Here is a 17,132-nt window from a genome sequence, read left to right on the forward strand (position 1 = left end):
GATATAAATAGGACAATTTGAATAAATTGATCAACAAAAATAAATCAAGCGGTGCTAGTTTACTGATCCTACAGATAGAGGGGTTTTCTAGATGCAGGGTCTTTTTGAGGGAAACATTGTGGTGTTGGGGGTTATTTTTGCATGTTAAATTTAAAAGAAATGATATCAAGTGGTCTGAGGTCATTTTTATTTTTATCATTTAAAAATTATCTCTAGGTGTTGTGTGCTGAGATCAAATCGGCCCCCACAAGACTGCACCTCACAACATACATTTCTGTCGTATATTGAAAATTTTGGCGATGATATTATCATCTAGAGATATTCTTAATACATGGTGGGAATGTGCTGTGGTACATTCTGGGGTGCATTATTGTGGCAGCCTAATTTGAACTCGTTGTATGCTCCTTTATTTAAGAGACCAGATAAATAATTTATAAAACTTTATAGGCAATTTCTTGCAAGCATCTAAATTTTGGGGAAATTATTGGACGATTTTTCAGTAAAGTCAAAGTTTAGGGAGTTTTTAGACAATTCATTTGGGCTCAGACACTTTGATTTCGTCAACTTGCTTATGTCACAATAATAGAATAGGGAATATTCCATATTCACCCTCACACTCTCAATTATTTGTCACTAGGGACCCACCTGCCAAACCCTAATGTTGTGTTTGGTTTGATTAAAAATAAGAGAAATACAGTGGAAAAGTTTTCAAGAAATTTTCCAAAACATACATATATTTTTATAGGAAAATTTCCGATTAGTACCATGTACCTTGGGCCAAGTGCCACTTTGGTCCCCAAACTTTAAAATGCAACAATTCAGTACCAAAACCTTCAAGACATGGCAATCCAATACCTATTGTTAATTAGCTATTAACCATCTGTTAAGCGGCATTTGAAAAAGACACAAATGCCTTTCAAGTATTATCTAATTTTCTTTATCAACCATCCAAACATTGACAAAAAATTAACAGTTTTAGATCCTTGTCTCTTCTATTCAAGAAAGTTGGGGTCACCAGAATGTCCACTCAAAGGTGACCCCAACTTTCTTGAACAGAAAAGACAAGGATTTGGGACTATTAATTTTTTGTCAACATTTAGATGGTTGATAAAAAAAATTAACACTTGAAGGGCATTTGTGTCTTTTTCAAATGCCACTTTATGGCTGATTAACAGCTAATTAATGACAGATACTTAATTGTCACATTTTAAAAATTTGGGTACTGAATTATAGCATTTTAAAGTTTGAGGATCAAAGTGGCACTAGACCAAAAGTACAGGGTACTAATCAGGAATTTTCCCGATTAATGTAATCATACTTTTATTAGTATTAAAGGCCTCTAGCATTGTTTTCATTTTAGTTTTGATTATTCCATATGTCCATGTGATATTCCTCTATTTCTCATCAACGATCCCGACTCTAGTGTGATTGCTTGCGTAGGTAGCAGTGAGTAATGAAAATGGTGTTGTGTAGGCCTGAATCAACCCTCTCTTTCTCATAGTTGGCCTAGTATTGCTCCATGACTCTCAAGCTCAAGACTTCCCACAGGACTACATAAATGCCCACAACGAGGTTCGTCAAGTTGTGAGGGTTGGCCCTATGACATGGGACAATACAGACTACACTTAGAGATGAGTTCACATTGCGCCCAATAGAGGGCGCCCTACAAGAGTTTGGCTGCCGTCAGGGCAATGCCTATTCGAACAGCCTTTTCAGCCTTGCATTGGGAATATCTCCCTACTCATGTGCTTTATTTTGTGGGGAGATATTTCCGATGCAAGGTTGTAAGAGGCTGTTGGGATGGTGTGATGAGCATGGGCTTGTCCTGACTGAAGCCAATCTCGCCCCACAAGTGCTCCACACTCCACACCATATTCCAACCGTGTATTAGGAACATCTTCCAATGGCAAGTACGGATGATATTCCTAATACACGGTTGGAATGTGTTGTGGGGCACTTCTGGGTGCCCTCTATGGGGCGCAGATGTGAATTCCTCAGAGATAGGCTAATGAGAGAACCGATACTGTGAAGATGTGGGTAGATGAAAAACAATACTATGATTACAACTCCAATTCATGTGCTGCCGGAAATGTGTGTGGCCACTATACTTAGGTGGTCTGGAGAAGCTCAGTTCGTCTTGGGTGTGCTAAGGTTCACTGCAACAATGTGAAGATGTGGGTATTCTTGTTTCTTGTCTTGTATAAAACTTATATTTCTCAAACTATTCAAGTTTATTTTGAAGTGTGGTGAGGTGAAGTGAAATACTAGAAAAATTAAGAATATTATTCTTTTAATGTTCTTCGTTTTAATTACATGCAACCAAAACAGGATTAATGTCTTCTTTCTATGAATTGAAGTTTTCTCACTTGATGTCTTTAGATTCATATGTAGTCCATATACATTTGGATGTGAAGCTGTATTCATTTTGTGTAAATTGTTACAACAATCTATTATCTTAGGATGTGTTTGGTTTGGTAGACAATTAAAGAGAAACATTTGCTTTTGGCTTTTGTCCCTGGGTATAATTCGAGATTAGCGTGGTGACTTCATAGTGGGTAGGACCATCCATCTTCACAGTCCGGATGAGCTGGAGATAAAATTATACACTCCCGACTGAACTATCTATCACAATTGAATACACCAGTGCTAACTGTGAGCCCATCTGAGACCCAGCCTTTTGAACACTGGCGTATCCAACCGTGATAGGTAATTCAGCCGGATGTATATGTTTTTGTCTCCAGCTAATCTGCCCCCCATCTTCATCATTGTTCTGTAGAAGAAGCACAGGCCCAAGTAGTGTTTGAAGCTCTGTACTTGGCCAAAGATTCCGTTTGACTGGTATACAAGTGGATAATAATTGTGTCATGGGCAACTTTTAGGCCTGATATCAATAAAAATAATATTTTTTAAAAAATTTAAAAATAAGTTAACTTTTTAAAAATAACATGATAAAATCACTGCTCATCATCTTCTTCTTCAATCTATTCATCAGTGCCGCCGTCCACTGCCGCTCGCTGCCGCCTCCGCCTATTTCCGCTCGCCTCCAGCAACGCGGAGGCAGATGAAATGAACATTGGGAATCGAGAGTATCACACCAACAATCGCCTCCGAGATCATAATTCAGTGACATCCAACAGGAAATATCCAACCAGACGATCATTAAATCTAACTTACAGAACAAGAAATAACTCTTGAAATCAGAGTAAATTCCATGCCAGTATCAATTTTAAGTAAAGCAAACCTAACGAATAACAGATCGATAGAACTACTGATTGAAAGGGAATGATACATCAGGATTTGAAACTTCACAGACTTCTTATTCTGAACAGAGTTTAAGCCTTGAACAGATGAAAAAAAAGAAACTAACGCACCATGGGCAAGCAAAAGCATCATCGGAAGAGAAAACAAAAACAGATAAAAAAAGTTGCAGGGAACTGATTGATTCTTTCTAAGAAATTTCTAACAAATATGTTAATTCAGAATCGCATAAAATAAGCACAACTAAAAGAAGATAAATAACTTGTTAACCATAGATTAAGTATGTGAAATACGGTAGAGGTGGGTGTGTTAGAAACTTGACTGAAGCTGGTTCGGCAGGGAGCTTCTTCACTGGCTCCGAGAGCCAGCCCAATGCCTATAACTCCATGGCAAAAAAAAGAAACTATAACTCTATGGCAAGAAACTAGGATGGCAATAAAATCAATTTGGACGGATTGGATGGACCAACAAGACATATTGGATTGGACTAATTCCATTCGAAATATTTGTTAGATTGGATTGGACCTAGTTCGTCCGTAACAAATTTATATTGAATTGGGTTAAATTAAGCCAATATCTGGTCCATTGATACAAGATAAGAATATATGTATCAATGGACCGGGTTTGGGTTGAAAGCAATCTAAATCAAAATGAATTTGAACAGATTGGACGGTCCAGACATTAAATTAGACCGGTCTAAATTGGTCCAAAACATTCATTAATTGGATTGGATTGGACCTACTCCATTTATAATGGACTCACATTGGACCGAATCGGATTGGACTAAATGCAGTCCAATTGACACCCCTAGTGTATAGAATGTGGATTGTTGATATTTTGAATGTTTATAGCTCTACTCTGTAAATCAGAAATCTGCATTTAACCTGTACCTACTTTTCCGTAAATTTAAGGGAGTTTATAGATAATTCATTGACTCAAAGACCTTGATGAGTATTATGACGTCATGTAACTCTGCATTGATTACGTCAACTTGCTTATGTCACAATAAAAATATCCCCGTGGCTCAGTTGATAAGATCTGTATTCTTCGTTACATCCTTGACGTGGATATTCCTCTCTTTTGGGCTATAAATACTCTATCTACGCTTATATTTTATCATCAACGATCTCTACCCTAGTCTGTGAGTATTGAAAATGGCGTTGTGTAGGGCTAAATCGTCCCTCTTCATTCTGATGGTTGGCCTAGCCTTGCTCCATGTCTCTGAAGCTCAAGACTCCCCACAGGACTACATAAATGCCCACAACGAAGCTCGTCGAGCAGTGGGGGTTGGCCCTATGACATGGGACAATACGCTGGCGGGCTACGCTCAGAGATACGCCAATCAGAGGATTGGCGACTGTGCCATGAAGCACTCCAATGGACCCTATGGCGAGAACCTCGCCGCTGCTATGCCTAGCTTGTCGGGGACCAATGCTGTGAAGATGTGGGTAAACGAAAAACAGTTCTACGACTACAACTCCAACTCTTGTGCTGCCGGAAAAGTTTGCGGCCACTACACTCAGGTGGTCTGGAGAAGCTCAGTTCGTCTTGGGTGTGCTAAGGTTCACTGCAACAATGGCTGGGACTTTGTCATTTGCAACTATGCTCCTCGAGGCAACTATGTAGGGCAGCGTCCTTACTAGTCTTTACCTGCACATCCAAAATAAAATGGAGGTCTAGATATGTAGCTTCCATCATAATAAATTACAAATGATGATCAGATTAGATGGAAGGAGAGGAATTTTAGAGAAGATCTTCTGTATCAATCCTTAATACTTAAAATGAAGGAAATATGAATGACTTTCTGATCATAATTGCTTGCACATAAATTGACTATGGATGGAAATATTATTTTCTAAAAGTTCATATTTCTCAACTATTCAGGTTTGTTCTGAACTGAGGGGAGGTGAAGTATGAACTACCAGAAATATTAGGAATTTATATTCTAGTTTAATGTTTCTTCTTCATTTTAATTAAATGCAATTACCAAAACCGATTTGATATCTTGTTTCTATTGAAATTCTATCAATTGATGTATTTTGATTCATGGGTAATCCATATACATTGTTTGGATGTGAAGCTGTATTAGTTTTGTTTGATTGATCATTACAAAAATCTGTCCTTCTAGTCTGCACGGTGTTTGGTTTGATAGAAATTAAATAAGAGAGAAACATCGGATTCTGGCTTCTGGGGTGAGAATTATCATTCGAAATTGGCCTGGTGAATTTATAGTGGAGAGAACCATCCATCTTCATCTCTGTTCTGCATAAGAATCAGACCCAAGCAGTGTCTGAAGCTTCTGTTGGAGGGTTCTAACTAAAAACTTCCTTGGAGATTAGCCCATCTAGAAATTTAATTCAATTGGGTTGCTTATAGATTAATTAATGAAACCTTAAACCCTAAATTGATTACCACCCCATCCAGTATTCTCAATTTTTCAAAAACCATGGAGACGTGGCCTTATCCACTATGAAAGTAAAACCCATCCTAGCTACCAGAGTAGAAGGATGAACTATTTTGACTGCTCAACAAACCCCAAACTTATTATTATCTAAGTGCGTTTTCACTCATTTATGGCATTGTTTTCTAAATTTTCCATGGTTTTCAAAACAGGACCGGACCAGACGGTCGGACCGGAAAACCCGGGAACTGGTCAATTCCGTTTTACCTCAGAATCATTATTTTTCCAAAAACCGTTGATTTGGCCAGTAAACCGCTGATCTGGGTGGTCGAACTGTTTGAACCGTTCAACGGTTTGGTCAGTTTTTATTTTTTATTTTTTTGTCAGAATGGGCCATCCGTTCGGTTTAAACAGTTGGACCGTTCGAACCGAAAACCGGACCCTCACCAATTCGTTGTCCAATTCGATTTTAAAAACTTTGAAATTTTCTGAATTTCTATTTTCATAATTAGGGTCCAACCTTAATTAGCAGTTGGGATATGGTTGGCGTTCATAAGCAGTTTTCTTGAAAATAATCCTACTTCCTCTAGATTTACAGGGATAGAATGAACATGGTTAGTCTACACCTTCTAGATTGACAACATCTTCTCCGGTGGCGCTTCATTCCTCTTGACATAGTCTTTGTGTTTGTCGATTTGAGCTTTTCTAGTCCTAGTCAAAGTTGTCCACTTAAGAAAATTTCCACTGTACATGGACCATTAGGATGTTATCTAATGTGACTTTTTTGGTCATTTACTCGAACACCCATTTTACAGATTTACTTAAAATCTGTTGGCTTGAAATCAGTTGGCTTCTTTTCTTGTTATCTAATGTGACATAGATCGACTTATTTTCTTGTTATAAGTTCTAAAAGCAAAACAAAATCAGTTGGCTTGAGCATTAGGACCTTGTCATAAACAACATCTGTACTCTAAAATTTGTTCTTTTTTAAACATCATTTTAAATCAAAACTGTTTTTTACTTCTCAAAACAAAAACTCAGTTAAAAACATGTTTTTGTTTTTGACTGATGTAGCAATTTTAAAACATGTTTGGACATGGTTATCTTATTCTAATTGTAGCTAAATCTGGAGACTTTGGGTTATCATGTTTTGAGCATTAGAACCCATCATGTGATGTGAAGGATCTACCCAGTTAATCTTTTAATCAAAAATCAATTTTCAAATCATCATTGATCTGAACGGCTAACCATTGATTCAGAAATCAGGGCAGCTTTCAGGTGTTGGCTAGGATCTTGTCGTATTGATTATCAGTGTTTTAAAACCCTGACCAGAGATTGAATCGTTCTCCCCTCTGGATTAATGGATCAGCGGTTAAATTTTCATGGCTCAAAAATACAAGAACACAGGAATTACCAGATGAAGAGGTCAATGGTTCATCCACCTGGGTCGATGGGTCATTCATCTGCTTTTTGTAAAATAGCAGGTTATAGGTTGACCCGGACCAGTATTTTGACTGGATACGGATCCAATTGGGCGGGTCACAATAGATGAACCCCCCAATTAATGGATAAAACTAAGGGAAATTTTCACTTTAGTTGATAGTGTTAAGTTAGTATCAAACTTTTAAATGTGTCACTGTATTTGAAAGTAATCTGTATTTAATTTCTTCACGACAAGGATTCCCATGGATTGATGGGTTGAGTTCCGATGGGACCTGCAATACGAACCAATGCCTATTTCAGTTGTTGCTTAAGAACACAATTTTTTTTTTTTTTTTATGTTTTATGCAAGTTATTGGATTGCTTTCCCTTACATTCTAGAGTATGGTCATGAAAAAGAAGCCCAAGGTGGTGACTTCTTTGGGTTTGGGCAACGGTGCTTCAAGAGTACAGTGACAATGACGATCACTTCCTAGCAATGATAACTCCGTCTTCTCCGGCGATGGCGATGGAGTGAAAATAGACTGATTTAAAATTTGGGAAATTTAAGGTTATTTAGATTAACGACTATTACTTTCGGACAGTTATTCGATGCAAAGAGAAAGGAGTTGCCGGATTACAGAACAGATGATAAGAACCGGTTGTTGAGAAAATATAGTTGAAAAAATGTCCAAAGCTTTAGAAACATATTGTATCACATCCATGATTAAGCATGTTCTAATATTTTACATACTTTGACTTTCTTTGAAGACAGGCAAACAAGGCAATTTGTATTTGTAAAGCATAGAAATTAGAGTTGGAGTTTCTGACGTTAGTTTTTTAGGCAAAAAGGAATTTTATTATGATACCAACCAAGAAGGATGAATGGAGAAGATCTTTCTCTTTTATGTGTATATTCAATAGGCTACAACTCTATTTATAATAGAGCTAATTATAATACGGATACAATAGGGAGACAAGGTCGGTGACCTAAAGAGGATACAATAAGGAAAGAAGAGAAGATAAGATATGTACAACTATCTCCTAGAAGGAAGGAGATAATGAAACTAATTTTGATAGAATATACTAACATCCCCCCTCAAACTCAAGATGGTAATGTATCAATCATTTGGAGTTTGCCAACGAGAGTACGAAAGCAAAGAGAAGAGTGAGCTTTGGTAAATATATCTACAGACTGATCCTAGGAAGGGACAGGAATAAGGCGAACAACATCCTCGAGCACATGATGACGAATAAAATGACAATCAGTCTCAATATGCTTAGTGCGCTCATGAAAGACGTCATTGTGGGCAATCTGTATGGCGCTACGATTGTCACAGTGAAGAGGGGTTGTAGATGAATGAGTAATTCCCATGTCATGGAGTAACCATCGTAACCATAGTAGCTCGAAGGTAGTGTCAACAAGAGCTCGATATTCAGCTTCAGTACTTGAATGAGAGACAACCGTTTGCTTCTTACTACGTCAAGATATAAGGGAATCTCCAAGAAAGAAGCAATAACCAGTAGTGGAGCGTCTATTAGTAGGATCACCGGCCCAATCAGCATTAGAATATGCGATCAAATGAAGAGAGGAAGAACTGGAGTAGTGAAGTCCATGAAACAAAGTGCCCTTGACATAACGGATGATCCAAAACACAACAGCATAATGAGTAGTGCGAGGGGCAGACATGAACTGACTCACAATATGGACAGCATACGCAATATCAGGACGAGTAATAGTAAGGTATACAAGACTGCCAACTAGTTGCCGATATAAGGTACAGTCACTAAGAGGAGTATCATTAGTGGCTGCCAAATGGGCATTAGGCTCAATTGGAGTGGTAATAGTCTTAGTATCAGTGAGTCCTGCACGAGAAACAAGATCAGTGGCATACTTGGCCTGAGACAGATAATATCCCGATTGGTCGGAGGAGACCTCAATGCTTAAGAAATAAGTTAGTCGACCAAGATCTTTCATTTCAAACTATTTGCTAAGAAAGGTCTTAAGAGCGGAAATGCCCTGCAAATCATCGCCAGTAATGATCATGTCATGCACATAAAGGAGGAGAAGTACACAACCCTAAGAGGTCTTTCGGATGAACAAGGCATGGTCATAAGTGCTAGATTGAAAGCCAAACTGACAAACAGTAGAGCTGAATTTGGATAACCATGCTCGAGGCGCCTGCTTAAGTCCATATAGAGCCTTATGGAGACGACAAACCTAATTAGGGAGATGATCATAACCAGGAGGGGGCTGCATATAAATTTCTTCAGAAAGATCACCATTGAGAAAAGCATTCTTAACATCCATCTAAAATAACTGCCAGTGCTTAGCTGCAACAATCACAATAAAACTGCGGACAGAAGTGAGACAGGCTACTGGAGCAAAAGTTTCCTCATAATCAATGCCATACTTCTGTGTGAACCCTTTAGCTATCAATCTAGCTTTATACCTTTCAACTGAACCATCTGCCCGAGTCTTGATTTTGTAGACCCATTTGCAACCAATCACAGATTTATCTGGAGGTCGGTCAACTAAATCCCAAGTATGAGTGCTTGTAAGAGCTTGAATTTCTTCTGCCATTGCTTTCTGCCATAGAGAGTCAGTACTAGCCTCGCAATAGGTACAAGGCTCATATAAAGATACAATGGTAGAATAGCAATGAAAATCACAAAGAATGGAAGGTTTAGTGACCCTACCAGAGTGACAGAGTGAAGCATTAGAATGAGCTGGGTCGAATGCATCAGGAGGAATCAAGGACTCAGAAGAAGGCAGAGCTGGAAGATCCATAGCCAAGGTAGATGCATCAGGAGAGGTTGTAGGTTGTGTAGTACTGTTAGAGCTATCAGATGAAGTAGTCGGACCTGTAGGTAAATCATCAGGAAAAAATGAGATAGTAGGACCAGTAAAGAAATGTGAAGATGTCGTGGTAACTCGAAATGGGGAGAGACTGGAAAACATTTTGTGTTCCCAAAAGGTAACATGACGAGATATGCGAAGTTGTTGGGAAAGAGGATCCCAACACCGATATCCTTTATGTTCAACACCATACCCGAGAAAACAACATAGACATGCTTTTGGTTCCAGTTTGGTATGTTCATGAGGTTGTAATAGAACAAAACAAACACAACCAAATACACGAAGAGACTGGTAACCAGGGCAATGGCCATACAATCATTCATAAGGAGAAATGTTCCCAATAACAGGAGAAGGAATGCAATTGATGGTATAAACAACAGTGAGGGCTGCTTCCCCCCAAAAACGTTCAGGACAAGAGGAAGAGATTGATAGTTCCATGGCATTATGAGGCGAAGGAACAGGATCTATGAATGATAGTTCCATTTTGTGAAAGAAATTGGGTGAGGATAGAATCTCTATATTCTATGGCATTATCAGTGCGAAAAATTTTGATGATAGAGGAAAACTGAGTTTTGATCATGGTGGCAAATTGAATATAAATTGTAGGTAATTCAGATTTATTACGCATGAGATAAATCCATGTATATTGAGAGAAATCATCAACGAAGATCACAAAATATCGCGAACCACCCATGGTATTATGAGGCGAAGGGCCCTAAATATCAGAATGGATAAGATCAAAAGGTGCAGAAGAAATAGAATAACTTATAGTAAAAGGTAAAGCATGATGCTTTGAAAGAGGACATGAAACACAGTCAAAGTCTATTGTTTTAACAGGACCCAAACATCCATTAGAAATTAAGGATCCTAATTTAGAGGTAGAAATGTGACCAAGACGAGAATGCCAGACACTATAGGTAATAACAGCAGCAAGAGATGGTAATTGAAGGGATGATAGCTCAAACAGTCTCCCAACCTTACGGCCTATCCCAATGATCTTCCCTCTCCGTGGATCCTGCATAATACAACAATGACTTGAGAAATGTAGTTCAAAACCAAGTTCACATAATTGCCCAACAGATATAAGATTTAGAGATAATTTAGGTACCAAAAAAGTGTTAGGAAGTGACAAACGAGATGTTAAAACAGTGCCTACACTTTTGACAGTTAAGGTGGAACTATCAGCAGTATGAACAATTGGTGCAATAGAAGGATGTGACTTGGAAGTAAACAGTGATGAATTGGATGTCATATGATTGCAACAGGCAGAATCAAAATACCATGATGAGGTAGTACCTGGAGTGACAGACAAGATTGAATTAGAAGGCATACCAGAATCAGGTTGGAGCTGGTGAAGAAGAGCTTAGAGTTATCTAAGAGAAAATTTTGGAGAGTTGTTATCAGAAGAATTATCTGTGGCAGCAGCTGCAGTAGAACTCGAAGCCTGAGAACCCATGGATGAGGACTTCTGTCCAGACACCTTTTTGGCTTGCAAGCGGCGGCACTCAGAAATAGTGTGACCAGCAGTAATTGCAGAAAGTCCATTTAGAAGATTTAGTTGAAGAAGTAGCAGACGTACCCGGAGTAGCAAGAACAACATCAGTAGATAATAAGGATCACTCATCTCGGAGTGTTTTTAGACGAGTTTCTTCAGAGAGCAAATCTTTGATCACAACTTCAAGAGAAGGCAATGAGCTACGATGAAGTAGAGTGCCGCTAATAGGTTCATACTCATCCCTGAGAGTCATCAGAAGATGCCAAACACGTTGGCGATCGCGAAACTTGGAATAAGTAGTAGCTATAGAGGTACTATCCCATTCAGGTTCACAATGTGCTAACTGATCCCAAAGAACTTGTAATTCAGAGACATAGCTGTGAATGGTCTGTTCAGGTTGCTGCTTCATATGGTGAAGACGCCTATAGAGCTGAAACCGATGCACATCATCAGAAATAGAATAACGAATGTGTAAGAAATCCCATACCTCTTTAGGAGAGTCATATCTGTGAAATTCCAACTTGATGCTTGCAATACAAGTATTGTGAAACCAGGTCAATATTTGATGATTTTTCCCGTCCCATTTTTCTACTCGTTCAGCAAATTTATCCTCTGTTTCATCAGCAATTTTAGTAGGTTTGGGAATCTCACCTGTCACATATCACCATAGAAGACGTCCCTTGAGAAAACTGCACATCTCCTGGGACCATAAATCATAATTTGAGCAATCGAAGGTAACAGTGATGGGATGAGAGATATGTTGAGCAAGTTCAGAAGAATCCATGAGGAGAAACACAAAACTCTGGAGCAACGCAAATCACGAGGAAAAAAGAAACAAGGCAGACCCGGGGCTCTTGCTCAGGCTCAGGCTTAGACCTGTGTTCTTTTTCTTGCTTTCTTCAGTTAATTCTGTTTCTGTCTTCCCCCAACTAAGCCTTAGTGATTAGCTCAGACAACAGCAAAAGCGATTGAGAATTATAGAGAGAAGACATAGATGCTCTCTATAGGAAGAAATTGTTGGATGTCGCTGCCTGGGGTCTTACGCTTAATGCCTGGGTCAGTTCAGATCCAACTGTTTTCTGAAACAGAGGCTTACTACGAGACCCACTGATGAGTGACCTCTTGTTCGGGTCGGGCTTGTGTTGCAGCCAGCCTGGGGTTGTTACTGCCCCAGAGTTTGTTGCCGCTGGTTACACAGAGAAGGTGGATTGCAACAGGGAAGCCGGGTTCGTCTGGCTTAAGGAGGAAGAACACAACCCATTATCGCTTTCGTGGAGAACCACCAGATGAAGAAGCTGATCAACGTCAAGAGTAAGGAGCTCCTGATTCGGGTTGGGTCACCCTCTGGGATATCTACCTCGATGACCCTGCTTCCGGTAAGATCTTGTTCGCTAGTCGTTGGTCTGGTCGCAGAGGATCCAAGCTTGCAGCCAATCGGAGTAGAGCAGAGGAATCGTTGGTCTGGTCGCAGACTTGGAAGATGGAGGACAGAGGATCCGCAGCCAATCGAAGCAGCAAAGTCATCGATTTCAAACGGAGTAGAGTAGAGGAATCGTTGGTCTGGTCACAGACTTGGAGGACAGAGGACAAAGGATCCAAGCTTGTTCCGCAACCAACCGGAGCAGAGGAGTCGTCGGTTCCGTTGCTCTGGTCGCAGACTTGGAAGACGGAGGATCCAAGCTTCAGTCGTCGGTTCCGTCGAATTCTCTGTTTACCTCTGTACCGGGCGATGGAGCAAGAAGACCCTTGCGAAGTCAAAGCTGAATCAACAAGCTTTCGTGCACCAGATGGCAACCTCCATATTACCCTGCTTCTACTTTCGGGCTTGAAGAAGAAGAAGCATATAAGAATCTCAGTCTTCTGCGTGCACCAGGAGTCGTGTACAGGACGATGATCACGACGGGCGGTTATGCGAGGTAGCTAACCTTCAACCCGAGGTGCAACGATAACTGGTACAACGACAGTGTTGACTTATGAGAGGGCACCGGCGAAGCTCAAGTGGAGGGACGGATCCGATAAAGTATCACATGCTCTGATACCATGATACGAACCAAGAGGGATGAATGGAGAAGAGATCTTTCTCTTTTATGTGTATATTCAATAGGCTACAACTCTATTTATAATAGAGCTAATTATAATACGGATACAATAGGGAGACAAGGTCGGTGACCTAAAGAGGATACAATAAGGAAAGAAGAGAAGATAAGATATGTACATCTATCTCCTAGAAGGAAGGAGATAATGAAACAAATTTTGATAGAATACGCTAACATATTAATTAGGTAGATAAGTGATGGAATTTAAAATTTACAGATAAAGTTGAATCCATTAGGCTATGTTTGATTTGAAGGAAAATATAGGGAAAGGTAGAAAAACTTTTACAAACTTTGTATTAACTTTTTCGTCTTTTCCTTTCTTTTCTTACCTTTTCCTTCAAACCAAACATAGCCTTAATGATTGACTCAATGAAGTTGGCCACATATTACGCCCACCACTTCAAGCGATGACTTTTTACAATTTGACAAGTCACCAAATAAAAGAACACAAATTCGAAATATATTGCAATATGAAAAAGACTATTTATTAAAATACCGTGCTATCATTTGACTCCTAAACCGCTAGAAGCAAGATCTAAGTTCTACAGAAAAGTCTTTTGAAAGAACAAATTGCACTGTGCATGATAAGAAACCCGACTTTGATGTTAGTAAATACATTGAATAATGTAAACTTAGAATATGAGAAACTAATGGACATCAAGACAAAGAAAAAGGGGGATAGATAAGAACCTTTGAAACGTTCAAGTAATGACTTTTAGCTACTTGACAAGTTCAAAATATTTCACAAAGACAAATTTGAAATCTATTTCATTATGAAAATGATCAATTAATACCTCCTATAAACCTCATCCTGCCCATAGATCTAACATCAATTAACGGTAAAGATTCAGTTCAACCCTAAAAATCTTAATTCCACCCTAGGATTAGACTACTCTACAACGTGACAAAGATATACATGAACCCATCACAATCGTTTAATCAATGGGTTCATCCGAATATGTATGTTGTGGTCCTAAGGGTTAGATGGACGTGTAAAAATTCAGTACGAATGCACCGCAAAACCCACGTTTTCGGGCTCCACTTGTATCTTGCCGTCAACGCGTACATAATTGCCATTTCCTATGTGACAATTTGCACAACTCAGCATCCGCCCAATTCTCTCCCCTCAGTTCAAGAGGTTGTCATCTTTCTATTGTTGTCACTTTCAAAAATAAATCAAAACCATCTGGTTTGAAGCAGATTGCAGATTGTTTCATAAAATAAAAACATAAGAAAACATGTTTTTATCTGTGTTTGTTTTTTATTTTTAAAACTGAAATCATGTAATGATTATTCAGAAACATGGTTTCATCTTAAGGGCAATAATATAAATATGCTTCTGAGATGACGATTTATTGATGTGTTTGAGGGCTGATAGAACTGAGGGCCTGTAAGTCACACCTGTGGAGGAAGAAGCATGTCAGAGGCCCCGAGTGTTATCCCAAGGCGGACGCTCCTGCAATCAAGTTAGCAAGGGCATAGTAAAGGAGTCGGACAAGGCCTGAGTAGAATAGCTCAAATAAAGTCGCTAGAAAGTTAGAGAGCTTAGAGAAATAAATGTCAAGATGCCTTACCTCATAGTGACGCCACCTATTTATAGCTGAACTTGCCTGGAATTAGTTATGAGCGAACGGCCAGGATGCGATCTGCATTGTGCCATGCATCGCCATCCTGAGTCTACCATGTGCATCCACGCCATTGGGCCTGCCATGTTTGCCTACATCAATAACTAAAAAAGTTGATTTTGTTTTAAAAGCCAATATCTTGTTGGTTCCAAAAACATGTGTCTTTTTTTTTAAACAAAATCAACTTGTTTTTCTTTTCCAAAACAAGAGCAGAATTCAAAAACATTTTTTTAATTTGTATTTTTTTTTGTTAATGTAACGATTTCAAAAACAAATTAAAACAGAAGTATTCATGTTGTAAAACGCCCCCTATAATTATTGATGATGGCGGATTTGGCCCTCCAATGATATTGTGACACATGGCACCTCAGAACAAGTAGGTGACACCCAGAACCACTCTGGCAACAACTTGCCTTAGCCAAGTTGATGGTGTCCCACCTGGCGGCCTGGCCCTGGCGCGACCTGGCCCTGGCACAAGCTGGCAACCTTGCACTGGCGCGACTTGGCGGCCTGGCCCTGGCACGAGCTGGCAGCCTGGCCCTGGCGCGACCTGGCAGCCTGGCACAGATGCAACCTGGCGGCCTAGCTCTGGCACGACCTGGCCCAGGCATGAGCTGGCGGCGTGGCACAGGCACCGACCTGGCGACCTGCAAGACGTGTTCACCGACAAATTCAGCATGCATATCTTAACACTCTCACGATCCTTGGAAGTTGGCCCACGAGCCAAACAATCCGGAGGGTGGTCAACGTGCATGGCGGTTACCTCCAGGAATCTCGAACCACATAAACGACCTCGCAGAAATCTCGAATGTGGTGCATGAAGCCCACGCCAAACAATTCCTATATAAAGGCACCAACACCAATGGCAAGAGGGAAGCGAGCAAGTAAGCAAGTAGGCATGCCATAGCTCTCATACTTTGTGATTTTTTAGCTCACAGTCTAGTATGAGAGTACTGACTTAAGCATCGGAGCGACATCGTCGGGTTATCCACCCCGGGTCCTCTGACATTTGGTTCCTTGCAGGTGTCTAAAGAGCAAGGAAGCTCATCAATCTAGCTCGTCACCCGGTAGCTCAGCACCTGGTCAGCTCGCCACTTTATCAAGGTAGCTCGGCACTAGGCAGCTCGCCACTAGGTAGCTCGGCACCTTGCAACTTGCCACTAGGCAGCTCGCCACCAGGCAGCTCGGCACTAGGCAGCTCATCACCAGGCAACTCGCCCCTAGGCAGCTCACCACCAAGCAACTCACCAAGGTAGTTCGCCTCCAGGCAGTTCACCACCAGGGAGCTCACCACCAGGCAGTTTGCCACTAGGTAGCTCGCTACTAGGGAGCTCCACTTCAGCCTCTGAGTCACAGGCCACTTGGGAGCATACGTCACTAACGAGGTACTTAGCCAAAAAATCGATACATCAATAAAAATTGATTCATCAATTGGCGCTGTCTGTGGGAATCGCTACAAAAAGCTAAGTCCTCTTCTTCTAGAAGGCTAAGTCCTCATTGCTTAGAAACAAAAGCTCTCGCTTTATACTTTCCATTTTTTATGAAATCAAAGACTATGCAGGGAGCTAACAGACTAAGCAGCTCTACCAACTTTACTTTCAATTCAGATAAAACCCCATCAGTCCTCCTAATGAGGTCACCTCTACAAAGATGAGCTCTTCGTGGCTTCCGTGGGAGTTGGCAGCCAACAGACTACATGGGCGCCCTTGCTGGTCGAGCCTTCCAAGGCTCTCGTGTGAGCTGGCAACCAAAAGTTAGTAGTGCTGCCCCCGAAAGTCGAGCTCCTAGTAACTTCTTGTAAGAGTGGGTGACCGGCATTACGAGGCTGATGCAGCACAATCATAGCTCTAAGGCGCCCACCCGGTGGCCAACGTGCGGCCTGGCACATGCGCCAACCTAGCGTGGGCGCTGACCTAGCTACTTGGCCAGGCGCGAACTGACGAACTGATAAGAGGCTTCCTCGTCAAGACCCAGTCGC

At 40.5% G+C, this 17,132-nt stretch overlaps 1 protein-coding gene across 1 annotated transcript; it reads left to right on the forward strand.

Annotated features, from left to right (window-relative positions):
• Positions 1–4,365: 4,365 nt before the first annotated feature.
• LOC104593969 (basic form of pathogenesis-related protein 1-like) lies at positions 4,366–5,072 on the forward strand. The gene has a single exon (XM_010254092.3). The coding sequence runs from the start codon at positions 4,413–4,415 to the stop codon at positions 4,899–4,901; it is 489 nt and encodes a 162-aa protein (XP_010252394.2). The 5' UTR covers positions 4,366–4,412; the 3' UTR covers positions 4,902–5,072.
• Positions 5,073–17,132: the final 12,060 nt, after the last annotated feature.

This window comes from Nelumbo nucifera, chromosome 5 (assembly GCF_055504915.1).
Source record: "Nelumbo nucifera cultivar China Antique chromosome 5, China Antique-T2T, whole genome shotgun sequence".
Lineage (NCBI taxonomy): Eukaryota > Viridiplantae > Streptophyta > Magnoliopsida > Proteales > Nelumbonaceae > Nelumbo > Nelumbo nucifera.

What these genes read in the sequence shown, in the direction of transcription:
- LOC104593969 (XM_010254092.3), top strand. Translation starts at nt 4,413, where the DNA reads ATGGCGTTGTGTAGGGCTAAATCGTCCCTCTTCATTCTGATGGTTGGC.